Source organism: Puntigrus tetrazona, chromosome 7 (assembly GCF_018831695.1).
Source record: "Puntigrus tetrazona isolate hp1 chromosome 7, ASM1883169v1, whole genome shotgun sequence".
Lineage (NCBI taxonomy): Eukaryota > Metazoa > Chordata > Actinopteri > Cypriniformes > Cyprinidae > Puntigrus > Puntigrus tetrazona.
The window spans coordinates 36042712-36056957 of record NC_056705.1 but is presented as its reverse complement, the minus strand read 5'-3'; the positions used below and the strand labels follow the sequence as shown (position 1 = coordinate 36056957).

The 14246-nt window shown below is 37.6% G+C and overlaps 2 protein-coding genes across 5 annotated transcripts in view; both read left to right on the top strand.

Moving 5' to 3' along the window:
• ano1a (anoctamin 1, calcium activated chloride channel a) overlaps window positions 1–10866 on the top strand; it is a 36065-nt gene extending 25199 nt beyond the window's left edge. For all 4 annotated transcript variants that reach the window (XM_043244492.1, XM_043244491.1, XM_043244490.1 and 1 more), the window contains 10 exons: window positions 315–516; window positions 608–719; window positions 3171–3228; window positions 3542–3642; window positions 4785–4921; window positions 5747–5899; window positions 7667–7719; window positions 8082–8266; window positions 8359–8464; window positions 9211–10866. In XM_043244492.1, the coding sequence (XP_043100427.1) occupies window positions 315–516; window positions 608–719; window positions 3171–3228; window positions 3542–3642; window positions 4785–4921; window positions 5747–5899; window positions 7667–7719; window positions 8082–8266; window positions 8359–8464; window positions 9211–9408 (1305 nt within the window). In that variant the 3' untranslated portion in view covers window positions 9409–10866. The remainder of the gene's footprint in view (window positions 1–314; window positions 517–607; window positions 720–3170; window positions 3229–3541; window positions 3643–4784; window positions 4922–5746; window positions 5900–7666; window positions 7720–8081; window positions 8267–8358; window positions 8465–9210) is intronic.
• Window positions 10867–11434: 568 nt separating this feature from the next.
• On the top strand, window positions 11435–14071 carry fadd (Fas (tnfrsf6)-associated via death domain). The gene is made up of 2 exons (XM_043243800.1): window positions 11435–11972; window positions 13078–14071. The coding sequence occupies exons 1-2, from the start codon at window positions 11672–11674 to the stop codon at window positions 13356–13358; spliced, it is 582 nt and encodes a 193-aa protein (XP_043099735.1). The 5' UTR covers window positions 11435–11671; the 3' UTR covers window positions 13359–14071.
• Window positions 14072–14246: the final 175 nt, after the last annotated feature.

The following is a 14246-nucleotide window of genomic DNA, read 5'->3' as shown; positions in this document are numbered from 1 at the left end:
CCTTGATTTATTTAATAGTTTTTTTGTTATAAGGCTATGATGTACAAAGTGTGTGTGTGTGTGTATATATGTAGAAATTAACAGTTTTAGTAAAATTACCTTATTTTCAACAACCAGATAATTTATTTTAAATCACACAATCAGACAAATACTGTGGCTTTCTATAATAGCTTTGGCAACCAATAATGTTGTCTCTGAATGATGATTTCTGTTGAATGATGATTTCTGTTGAATGATGATTTCCAGTACCTGTCGTTAAATTATTTGATTACAAGTCAATTTTCTTTTTGTATTCGTTTGTTTGCTCAATGCAGATCTTTGTGACCTTGGCCATCGTGTTTGGTGTGGTGCTATACAGGGTCTCCATTATGACTGCCCTACACATGAGTTCCACTCCTACTTTCCGCACTAATATACGGGCCACCGTTAAAACCACTGCTGCTATCATCAACCTCATTATCATCATCATAATGGATGAAGTCTATGGAGCAATTGCCCGTTGGCTCACTATTATGGGTACGTCTGGTTATTCATTGCAAGACATATAGTTTGCCTGCTTTATTGCAAAACATCTTAACAAAACCTGCTGTTGTTTTCAACCTATCAGAGGTGCCAAAAACTGATAAGAGCTTCGAGGAGAGGCTGATCTTCAAGACATTCATATTGAAGTTCGCAAATGCATTTACCCCTATTGTGTACCTGGCATTCTTCAGAGGCAGGTAAGAGTATTGGTACCAAGTATTGAAACTGAGTGGTATCAGATACTTCTACAATAGGATTTCAATTTGTTAGAACAACAAGCTCTGTTTCCAAATCTAGTGAGCTGCCTTGATGACTGATGTCGAATGAAGAAAGACAGCTGCTCTTTACGGTGCTTCTCGCATGAAAACAGAAAATATTCTTACGTTAACGTGTTGCTTAGCTAGTAGATTTGGGGTAAAATGATATAATAGAGTCCGGGAGTGTGCTAAGGTTTATGTAAGTAGTCTTAATGTCACCACACTTTGGATCATTTGCACAGATTTAATTGTGCATGTAGCACAGTTGGACCATTGCAGTAGTCCTGATTGGAAACGACAAAAGCCTTGAAAAGAAATTGGCCAACATGCTTAAATCCTTTAAATCCTGCTCATTTTTGAGATACCTTATAAATAGTAGAACTTGCGGACATATCCAGCAGAATGAAGACAACTAATCTAGAGGAGGCTTTTGCCAGCCACAGGGCTTCAGTGACAAGGTCTCTGATTAATTTCTGCTTTTGAAAAGACTTATGCCACTCATTTCACCGGGAACCTTAGATTCCTGCCATTTTCTCTCTGAAGTTTGGTTTCACGAAGAACATCAGATGTTCAGGGGTTAGTGGGCGTTTTGCGCAAACAGGCCTGGAGGAGAGAGGACAGATGCTGTCTAGACAAGATGTTCAAGTGTATTTAAATGCGTTATTTACATAAGAGAGGTGGAGCTTTTAGCTGGGTGAACAGAGGTGGGCGAGCATAGAAACAAGTACGAGGGAGTAAAGGTTATGTTGATAAAAAAACCAGCGAAGAGTATGCAGCAGGCAAGGTGGAAATCACAAATGTGCAATGGAGTAGCAAGGACATTGTCTGTGGTGCAGTTACTTGTGTAAATCAGGCTTCCTGATTTGAAAGTTGGTAAATTGTTGAGGTCAAACAAGGCTAGGAGAGCTTAGAAAGATGAGCATGAGGCTTATCCAGGTGAATGTTAAATTAACCAAGAACCGCAGATGAGCTGCCATCTTCAGGGTAGAAAGATAACAGCATGCACCCAGCTCTTCTGAAAAGTTCCCAAGCTAGACGACATATTATAAACAATAAAATTCAGTAATTGCAAAAATTCAGTCTCAGTAATTGCATGCAATTCAAAGCGATTATTACGAGCCGTTTGATTTCTTTACTCCTGAGTTGCAGTTTGATTTGATGAGTAAGTTGCAAAGAGCTGACAGATTCATCCTTTTTCAATGGATGTGCATAGGTACACTTGCAGATAAGTTGGGTCTAACTTGCATCAGTTAAACAAGGACGGCTTCACATTTTAAGGATTGTTTGAGTGCGTGAGTTACCAGCAATTAAGTGAAAATAGTTAACGCCTTTTAGATTAACAACACAAAGCATATAACGTCAAAGGCTGTCAAAAATACTGCAGGATTGCTGCCACCCTATAGCACCAGCGCAATTAATATAGATCAACACAAACGACTACTGTAATTTCTAGCAACATGTAATACTCGCAATAACAATAGAAACAATGTATTAAGCATACACTTACTACTCCAGACTTCCACTGACAAATCCCATTGATGTTCTTTTATGGTGCAGTCGTGGTGACTCACTGCATACTTGGTTTCTAGCTGGCATTCCTACTCTTCGCTGGCATCTAGTCGTATGAGGCAGTGACGCCATCTTCACTCTTTTCGGTAGTCTTATCTTATCACTAGTCGTTCTCTGCTCATCTTTGTCGCTTCACTAACAAATTTTCACCTGAAATAGTTCTCACTCAGTAACTTTGTCACTGCGTACGGTGGCTAGTGGGAACACGTCTTTAGAAATTGGCCAAAATTAGGTATCGTCATAGTATAAATCGGGTATCGCCCTCGCTTCACTTGTTTCTGCCATGGAATAAAGAAAAAAAATTATTATTTTTCCATTTTCCTGAAATCTCAAAATGTCTTTTTTTCTAAATTCTGAGCTTAATTAGATTTTTGCTCAATATGTAATTAAACTAAATAATAAAGGTAATTGCATTTTTTTATATCTCTCAATTCAGATTTTGCTAAAAAAAAAATTTTATCCCATAGTAGAAACTTTTGCAGAAACTTTCAAAAACACCAGCATAGACCGTCATTTTCTGTGCCCCTCCATGCTGGCTTTGATCTACATCTGTTCATTAGCCAAAAATGCCGGTCTACCTGACTGACCAAGGAAGTCTTGTTGAGCAGACTGTGAAGAAGCTGGGTGGAGACACTAAAACATTAGCCTTAAAAGCACAACATATATGTGACATACCATATGACCATTAAAATATCACTCGCTAGTTTGTGGACAGAGCTAACCCCTTCCCCCATTTAGGTATTAGTATTTTTGCTGTAATGTCCGTTTTGTGCAATGGCTGGTAAACACAGCTCTTAACATTCTTCTATCCGATGTTTCCAGAATCATTGGACGCCCTGGCAAATATCTCTACGTTATGGGGTCTTACCGGATGGAAGAGGTACATATCTGCATCTCATCTTCCTCTTTTTGTGCGTGTCATTGGTAGCTTCGGGGAGGCATTAGCCATAAAATTGATTTTACAAAAATAAATAACGAATCTCATCGACCAACTGGAGTGCTTGTGCATGTATAAGCAGACTCCATTTTTAACCATACTCTATTCTTGGAGTCTTGTACCCACATAATCATATGAAAAATAACTTGACAGATTGTCCTAGTTACCTCACTCCTGATGACTAACACTTTCGGAGGTGTGCAGCCAGTCAACTCCATAGTAACTGACTGAAATCTCTCTCCGTTTCACCCTGCAGTGTGCCCATGCCGGCTGTCTGATGGAATTGTGCATTCAGCTCTGCATCACCATGCTTGGCAAACAGCTCATCCAGAATAACCTGTTTGAGATAGGTGTTCCGTGAGTAGCAAACGCATTCAGGAAATCTGATAAATTCCCACTATGCAATAGGTGTGGCGTGCATTTCTAGACATGCTTGCTTTAGGGAATAATTGTAGTTTGACGAGAGCATTGTAAATACCTGCCGTGAACTGACTTTGCTGACCTTTTTTGTCTCTTGCTTAAAAATACATAGCACGTTTCTCTCGGACAAAGGCAAATAAGATGGATTGTAGGTACATCTCAGGCAAATGCCACTGAAGGTAGTGCATGGTAAAAGAAATGCACAGAATTCAAAGACTTTCTGTATTTTCATAGTTTCTGGGCACAAACACTCCTTCAGAGTGCTGTACTACCAAAAAAATTGCGATCCTGTCCTTTATTTGTTATGCATATATAAATGCACACACATGCATGTATATATTTAAGAAAAAAAATGTTGTTTGTATATTAAATATATTTATACACATTATTTAGATATAAATATATATACTTTCTAATTATATACTGTAGGTGTGTGTCTTTATATATACATAATACGTTCACACACATTATGTACACAAAAACGTTTATTTTGGATGTGATTTAATCGCAATTAATAATTGCTCATCATATATTTAAAAAAAATGCTGTTTGTATATAACTATCATTATATCAGTCCATATAATTTTTAAAAAAAATTTAAATATTGTTCTTATTATTGTCATGTTTAATAATAAGAAAAGTAAGAAAATTTTTTGTTGTTTTTTTATTATTAATGATAACAAAATGTAAATTTTTGGGTCAACTATTTATTTGAATTCATTTTGCATTATTTTTAATCTGCCTGCTGCCTGGTTTAATTTATTGTTTATCTCATTGAAAAAAATCCCTCTCAAGCCATTTTAGGTCAAATACATGAATATGAAGTCAATGCACTTTAGTTGTAGTTACGCATGTGTATGCATACAGCAAAAGGGCAAAAAATACAGATATAATTAGGTAATTTAGGTAAACCCAATTAGCCAAAATACTGAACAAACAACACGGACGAGCGGTTCACAACAACGCCGTGAATGATGGACGTCTGGATGTAAATGAGCACATCGTGTAATACATAATGCTCGAGTTCACCGAGTTAGTTATAAGCAAAACGCGTGATTATTAATGCATCTGTGCCGCAGGAAACTGAAAAAATTGCTCCGACAAGGCAAGATAGACAAAAAGCATCAGGAAGAGCTGAACAAAACACTTCATCGTCACGAGAAGGACAGCTTCCTTGGGCCTTTTGTCGGACTCAACCCAGAGTACATGGAAATGAGTGAGTCACTACACACTACGCGCCACACACACACACACACACACACACACACACACATACAGATGTAAAAACATTTGTTTGTATTCTATCCTGGTCCTTCTGGCTGTTTTCCACACTCGCGCAGGAACACGGTATCATTAAAATGTTGTGGAATTACAAAATCATTGATGATAATTTCCGATTATGAATTATTAAATTCTCACCCGCTAATTGAAATGTCTAAACACGAGCAGACGGATTTATACACCTCATCTGTTCGAAGCACTGTTAGATGAGAGTGATTGGAGCCTCTAGACGGCGGCGGGGCCGGTAAACAAGGTAAACACGCGTCCGATCGCTGAAGGATCTGCAGTGTGTTACAGCGTGTGTTACCAGCCCTTCCTCTCCTCTCATCTCTGCTACAGCGTGGGATGGACTTCTGCTAAGAGAGAGGCATTATGGGTCCAAAGGGGGGCTGGCAGAGCAGCGTGAGATTATGAGCTTTAGTTCTGGCTTGAATTCATTAATAACATCCCACCCCCTCATCTACCATCCTCCATCTATACACTTTTATCTTCTGTCCTTCTATCTCTCCTGTCCCACTGGCACAGCCCAGTCTCCTCCCGAGACCATAAACTAGTAACGTTCGGGAGCATCGGCTCAAAATCACATTGCAAAAGAGAGCCCAAAAAAAGACTGGATTTCGTTTCTCTGCGTTTTTGATTTTAAGCGTCCTAAGACCCCGTTTCCCAGCATACCAGCGTGTGATGTGTTTGACGCGATAAGATGTTCTCAGTAGTCTTGCTTCGTGGAACTTCTATGTTTTTGTTTCTTTTTCTTATCTAGTCATTCAGTTTGGGATGGTGACCCTGTTTGTGGCCTCCTTTCCGCTTGCTCCGCTCTTTGCTCTGCTGAATAACATCATTGAGATCCGTCTTGATGCCAAAAAGTTCGTCACGGAGCTGAGAAGGCCGATAGCTGTGAGAGCAAAGGACATTGGTCGGTATCTGCACGCACAAATAAATGATCTTTATTGAGATGCATGTAACGTGTATACACATACGTACGGCATTCTTGTTGCTCAAACAAGACACGACGTGTACAGATAAAACGTAGTCATGCTAAGTCACTTCAGTCCTGTTTTTCCAAATATTAGCATAATATTTGCAGTTACTATGAATATTAACTACAAAAGCGATATTGATTTTAAAGAGCACCTGAAAAAAGATTAGGTGTTCATCTTAATTCAAGTGATATTTTATTAACAAAAGCAGTTACAAGAATTAAATGTAGCGATTTAAATGTAAGAATTTTATATAAAAGTTGATCGTTAATACGTTTAGGGAAAAAGTTATTAGCCCTTGTAAAGGTAAAAAGAAAGTCAAATTAAGATGCAACGTTTTTTTATGGAAAAGTTCATGTTTGTTGATGATTTGGCCTTTCAGATGCAATGGCCTGATGTCACTTTAATGTGATTTCTTGCATAATAAATGTGACCCTGGACCTCAAAACCAGTCTTAAGTTACTGGGGTATATTTGTAGCAATAGTAAAAAAATAATACAATGTAGGTCAAAAAAATTTGGATATTAAGCATCATGCTCCATGAAAATATTTAGTAAATATCCTACCATAAATATATTCAAGCTCAATTTTTATTAGTAATGTGCTAAGACTTAATTTGGACAACTTTAAAGGTGATTTTCTCTATATTTCGATTTTTTTTTTTTTTTTTTTTTTTTTTTGCAGATTTTTGAAATAGTTGTGTATCTCCACCAAATATTGTTCTATCCTAACCACACATCCATGGGAAGCTTATTTGATCAGCCTTTAGATGGTGTATAAATCTCAACTCACACTTAGTTTTTGACAACTGGTTTTGTGGTCCAGGGTCACATATGTCCAAAATAATTTTAAAATAACATATGTCCAGGAAATATTGGCTCTGAAAGGGTTTTTTTGATCATTTGCTTATCTTTGCTTTGGATCTGTATTCAAGTGGCTATCTGTGTCGGTTTAAAATGATTTCTTAAAGCAACTAAAATTCTAACAACAACAATATAATTTTTTTAAATAATATATAATGAATAAAGCAACGCAGTAAAATGACGCTTGCAAACATTTAGGCAAAAATCTGCTATAAAATATAATTAATCTCATTGACATCAGGGCAACAATGTAACAATTTGCCCTGTAAATTATGTCACAATTAGAAAATTATTGATGCTTTATGTATTTATTTATTGTGTACAATTTATTGTGTTATTGTGATAACATGCTCTGAGGTTAGTAAAGGTCAACTTAATTTTCAGCTCAATAATGGAAATGTGCTTATTTGTATTTTATTTGTCTATGTATAGAACAACTGTCTTAATTTTGAGAAAGAGAGCAGATTTTCTTTGCAACACACTGAATACAGTCCTAGCTAAAGGCTGAAGCAGGAAAAAAATCTATAAGCACAACTTTGTGACAGGCACTTATCTCCACCTAGTGGTAATATACGGTGACACATGTCTTTATTGCACAGTTATATCAAAATATTTCGCTTTTAATATATTTAAATACATTATGATTTAAGATTTAAGGTTTGTTATTATTATAGAAAAGAAATGATTTTAATATTTATTTACACATTTTTTATGACTGGTAAGAGATGACAATTAGTGTTACACAGCAATATTGAGTTAGTATAAATATAGCAACATTTAAAAAACAAATCATGCATAATCTAATGCCTCTTGTCTATGTTTCTGTCTCCTTGTCTCCAGGAATCTGGTACACTCTTCTCAGAGGACTAAGCAAAGTGGCCGTCATTGTTAATGTAAGTTTATAATTCTCTGTGTTAGTGTTTTCTATATTTAATACGATCCCACCCGCTCGATTTAATCGTTTATAGCCAGAGACTGACTCGTTTTTACTCTCATTCACTTTCGATGTTGAAGTCTGTTGCATTAAATATATGTTATGGTACGACAGTCATATCTGTTAATTAATTTAAAAGACGGGTGTTTATGCATAGTTAGATTACATTATTGTTACTTTGGCCATCACCCACTACAGATCAGCATCATTTATAAAGGTTAGAATCGAGATATTTCGTGATATAGTAGTGAATGCATTTGGGAAGAGAAAAACAAGCTTGTCGTGACAAGCTAATCCTAAACTTCCCGTTTCGCTCTTCAGGCGTTCGTGATCTCGTTCACCTCCGACTTCATCCCACGCCTGGTCTATCAGTACATGTACAGTCCAGACGGAACCCTTCACGGCTTCGTCAATCACACCCTTTCGTACTTCAATGTGACTCACTTCCAGCCCGGCACAGAGCCCATGGAGCCCATGCACCTGGGATACAAAGTGGAGGTTTGCAGGTACCCGGCTGTGCTCTGACTTTTGTGCGTCTGTCTGATTTTTTTTTTTTTTCTAACGCGTGTTATATTCATAATGTTTACGCTATCCACAGATACAAAGATTACAGGGACCCTCCGTGGTCCGACACGCCATACGAGTTCTCTAGAGAATTCTGGGCCATCCTGGCGGCCCGGTTAGCTTTCGTCATTGTCTTTCAGGTCAGTCGAAACCAATTTCATAAAAAAAATCAACTTTTGTTATTTCTGATCGATTGTGAACTCTACAAAGAAATGTCATCATTTCAACTATTATAATAATGATAATTGCAGTTAAATTGAGCTTTTGTTGTTTTAGTTAGAAAAATTCTAAATCAATAAAAAAATTCATTAAATTAACTTTTTATTTTGATTATTCATTTATTTAATTTTTTAAAATAAATATTTAATTTAATTATAATTTTAATAATTTATTCGATTATTTAACTTATTTACAGTAATACACCAAAACATTATTCCGTCCAGATGCATAATTTGTGACCATTATTAAAATGATTAAAATTAATTTCAGCTACTACCATGATTCCATAATTATGCATCTATTCTATACTGATGTATAAATATATAATATATTAAAGATAACAAAAGCAACACATTTTTTCATTTTCATTATTTATATTTAGCTTTTAATTGTAATTTCAGCAATTTTACTGTGACCTTTTTTCAGTTATTTGCCCAAGCAACTTTAGCTTTATTTTAATTAACAAAACTTTAAATGCTTTTAATTAAATCAACAGCAGCTTTACAATTTAACGCCATTTATTCACAATAAAAATACCTAATTGTGATGAAATATAAATAAATATTGGGCTTCAATGTAGTTTTCATTAATGTTATTTCCCCAGTTTTTGCTGTCCTTGTTTTTTTTTTCCCACTCTAACACAGATGCCTCTTCTCTCTCCGCTCAGAACGTGGTAATGCTGATGAGCGACTTTGTGGATTGGCTAATCCCAGACATTCCCAAGGACATCAGCATTCAGATACACAAGGAGAGGAACCTGGTCGTCGAGCTGTTCATGAAACAGGAACGGGGCAAGAAGTACAGGAACACCATGGGCGACCCAAGCCCCCAGCCGCTCCGCTCGCGTCCCAGCTCGCAAGCTTAGCCCCGCGCTCGCTCCGATCCCAGCGCTGCGAGGGAAGCGTCGACGCGCTCCGTCCCCGGGGCCCCTTCCTCGCTCCGTCCGGCTCTGTGACCTGCTCGAACAGAACAGAAAGCTGCGGAGGACCGCCGCTCTGGAGGACCGCTGCTGTAAGGATCAACGCTGTTAGATTGTCGCGTGACTGGCACACCAGAAAAAAGATTTCTTTTTTTTTTCTTTCGCCTCTTACCCAATTAAAAACTCTCTTGGATCTTTTCCTATCAGCTATATGCAATTTCTGCAGGTAGGTTTGTTTGGAAAGAGGGCTGTAGGGTTTATTATATCGTTTTATCTGTCGACTGATGAATATCGTATGTGGTTTTGTGAAGAATCGCTGCTTTAGCATTAATTAGCATTTTATTTGTAACTGCAACGCTTTTATATTCATTTTAACAGCGGAAATGTACCTTTTACGTTTTAGACATCGTTAGGATGGGATCGAACCCGAAAACCGAATCGTTTAAAGTGCTTTTTAAATTATTTAATATTACACATTTCATTCAGAATATTTCCGGTCGAGTGAATTAGCAGCTAAGTAGTTCTGTTCTATCACTGTAACGATTGTGTCAGTTTAGCCTTTAGCCGTCTGTATATAAAACACAGACATAAAATAGAGCAAATTACTTAAAATAACTACAATCCTCACTCTTGGTCTTTTTTTTCTGTTATATGCGGTGGAGTGCTTTAGACGGGATGTCGATTGGTCTTGGGGGGGTGGTGGGGTGGGGGGGTGTTTTGGCAGCATGCAAGCGCTTGGTTTTTTTAGGCAGTGCATCTGAAAATGCTATCAAGCTGTGCTGAGAATGGGAACGCTGTATATAAATGACGTTGACGTTCAAGAGGCCTTAATATTCATGAAAACGTCATATGGACGGATTTGTGTCTGCTTATCTGAATGTTTTCTCTCTCGTCTTGATACGTGATGTTCCAACCTTGATGAAATGGCAATGATGATGGAAACAATATATCTTGGTATGTTGCATGTGTCTTCCATTCACAGAAATGATGTCTAAAAGCTTGACGAATAAGAGTGTTTTTTTAATTGAAATGAATATAATATTAATATAAAATATGAATTCAGTCTTAAGATATACTGTTTGGACATTTTTTTTTTTCTCTTTCCCCTTTTTTGGATAAACCGTTATCATTACACACAACTGTATTTCCAATTTTTTGTCTTTTTCTCTTCTTTTTATATACATGTACCCCTAAAAGGCCTTAGCTCTGCTATGAATTGACATGTAAACCCATTTTTAGACTGTTACATCATCCACATTCTGTTTACCTCTGTGAAAGAAACCTTTAATGTCTTGTCATTGTGGAGATTCAGCGTCTCAAACCGCTAATGGGAGGTTACGACTGTACTTTTGCTTTTGAATCATGTTTCTAAAATAAATATGTCCTATAGGCTACATAAATACATACAGCCTGCGCATTTATTGACTCTTTTGTAGGCCAGTCACATGTTGTTTGGAGATGAAACTACAAATTTGCTGCTGTTGTGTCCACCTGCTGCTCTCTTTTGGGTTAAATAAAGAAGGAGGGGCGATATAAAAGGAAGTAACGTTGGGTGATTTCTGTTCCCTCCTTCAACGTTGCGAAGTTCGATTCACTTTGCGAATCGATTCTTTTGAATCATAAATTGAATCATTTAACGTCACAGTTTTGAATCTACTTATTAAAAAAAACACTTAATTTTCGTATTAGTGTTGGTCATACAATGATAATATCCTGTTGCTCGGCTTTTATTATTCCACCTATTCGGTCCAAATGAACTTGTTCAACATTTCAAATCATTAGTTCTCTGAAAAATGCGAATAAAAATGCGTATTTTCAATGAATTTCAATGATTTTTACACTAATTTTAAAACTTTGAACTTGCCAACGTTTTTTGACTCGAAAACCGCTCAGACCTGTTCGTTCGGTTCGAAACCGACTCGAACCAAATCGACTCAAATGAACAGTTCACTCATACCTCCAAACGATTCATTATTACAAAAAAAAGAGACTGGTTCAGGAGAGCTGAAGTTGTTAGCGGGTGTCGTTTCTGGTTTTTGACCCACCAAAGCAGTGGAGCTGGGCGACTTTTAGGACGTACTTTGTTTATACGGTCTATGGACACAAGGGAGGGGTTTTGCTAACGAGAGAGAGAGAGAGAGAGAGCTGAAATCGAAAGCGGGAGATGCGGTAGTGCTGTAAACCTCTTGTGTTCGCTTTCAAACACATCATGGATATCAGCAGATTCAGAGCCATGTTACTAGAGATCTCTAATAAACTTACTCAAGACAACCTGACGAGTCTAAAGTTCCTGTGCCCACAAATCGGGAAGAAAAAGCTCGAGAAAATCGATAAAGGAATCGATCTTTTCGAGTGCTTGATCGAAAGAGCCGAACTCGGGCCTGAGAACACCGATCTTCTGCGGAAACATCTAAAGCATATCGGCCAGGCGGTTCTTCTGGATATAATAGATCAGTATGAGACGGGGTCGACGGGAAGCCCTCCTGATGTGCCGGACGACAAAGAGCGAGGTTCGTAGGACTTTTACTGAGCACTTGCGTTTTATTTTACACCGAGTCTGTTCACTGACAGCCAAAAGGTGTCTCGTAGAGCAGGCAGACAGCTGCTTTTTCGCTTCAAGGTGAAATTACTCTGCTTTTTCATTGAAACGATGACTTAGGAGCAGGGCGAGGTATAGTTTCTATGCTTTTTTTTTGTACGTTTTGTCACGGAGGCGATGTTTACTCTGCAGAGCCGGCTCTTCCGTTTTATCACCTATATGTGAAACGCAAACTAGCAACATTTTTCCTTTACATTACCTTTATACTTTAGTAGTATTCAATAGTAGCCTTTTTTGTCACTAAATGTTTGTTAGATACTCTACACTTATAATTATAAAACGTTTAATACTTCTGTTAGGCCTACGTAACCGTTAACAAATTGCTTATTTGTCCCGTTTAGATTTTTTTTGTCTAATTATAATAATTACAATAAATCTATTAAGCCTGCTGTATTACGTGCCGGTAATTTCTAAGGCCTTCAAACTAATAATAACTTTGTTGAAAAACCTGTTGCAGCCTATGTAGTGTACTACACGCTCTCTGTCGCCTGCTTGGTAGTGTATACTTGTTATATAACTAAAAGGCGTTTAGGTTGCGCTTCATGTCTTTTTGCTGTAAGTTTTTATTAAAATATCCTTTAGTTTTTAAGTAAGTGTCCTAATAATATTGCTATAAATAATTTTATGTCAGGAGCTGGTTCGCTAATCGTTATATCGCATTGCATTCAAGTGACTTGAAGATTTTTATCAACTTCAAGTGTACTCGTTAAAATAAATGGGACATTTTTTCACTTTCATATTGATTTTTTTTTGTCACGTTTTAGACTTTGCATGGTTAAAAATGTACTAAAAACTGGTGTAATGAATTTATTTTACCCACTAATAACCAAACAGTTTTACATTTTACAAACTGCACTGTGAAAAAATAGGAGGTATGACAAAGTGGCATTTATTTGAAAGAAAAACACATTAATGTGATGGAATTAGAAGAAGGCCGCAAGTTAAAGTCTGAGTCACTGAATCGTCCTACAAGAGTTTTATTCAGACGCTAATCCAATTCTTTTTTGTTCTTATAGAAAAAATAAACATAGCAACTGATGTAATCGTTGAACACGTGGGTAAAAAGTGGCGTCAAGTTGGAAGAAAGCTGGGACTTCAGGAACCTCAGCTGGAAGCCATACAGGAGAAGCACAGCCGTGACCTGGAGGAGCAGGTGAGGGAGCTCATCACGCAGTGGATGAAGACGAGGAGAGCCGACGCCAGGGTGGAGGACCTCATCACAGCGCTGCGGGACTGCAGACAGAACCTCACTGCGGACCTCGTGCAGAAAAAAATCAAAGAGCTCGGCGCGCACTGAGAACCGCCACCGTTCCATCACAAACTCTCGGATTTGATAATGTGAATTTATTTTTGGAGGAACCGAATTGCGTTTACGGATCTTTCTGAACGAACCGCACACGGCCTTGTTTAACACCGATTCGAGGAAATGCGTTAGATAATATATTTTGCATTCGTAATATTGCGGAGCATCGTTTTAGACATTGTTAGATGCTCATTCACCTTCTCGAGACAAGGTTTTTTTTAGGTTCTCTCTTAAAACACAAATGATTTACGACACTTAAAAAGGAATAAAGGGATCATGATGAGTGAGTGAGTGACTGAACGACTGTTCGAATAAACCCGTTTGGAGCCGTAACTTTTTCTCGTTTTATACTTAAAGGTATAGGAACGCTAAATCCCAAGATTTCAATATTGCGCAAGCAGGCTGTCAGAGAAAGATTCATTACTCGGGAGTTCAGTGCCCATGCATGTTTCGGCATGGAGTCATCTGTCGTCTCAGATCCTCCTGGAAGGTTTCTGGAGATTATTCGGGAACTGTTTATTTTGACTCATCTCAACTTTATCCCACACTGGCTGTACAGGTTGTTTCCCAAAAGCAGCCTAAACGGCTCTGAGAACCGATGCCAGTCATTTTCTACCGTCTGTTTAAGCTTCGAATTGCATTCAAATCTGTAAAAAAAAACTCGTGTGATGTGCTCTCAAACTAAAAATAAAATACAGAAATCTGAATGTGTCCATCATGCACATGATCTTCAGTGAACGCACGCCTCGTGACTTTCAGCATCTAGCTCTGACTCCAGACGGTAATTCATTCAGAGTTTCTGTTTATGATTGTGCTCCAATTTAATATTCCTTATTCATTTATCAGTTCGTAATACTTAGCCCGTTTGCTTTTTTTGTTTGT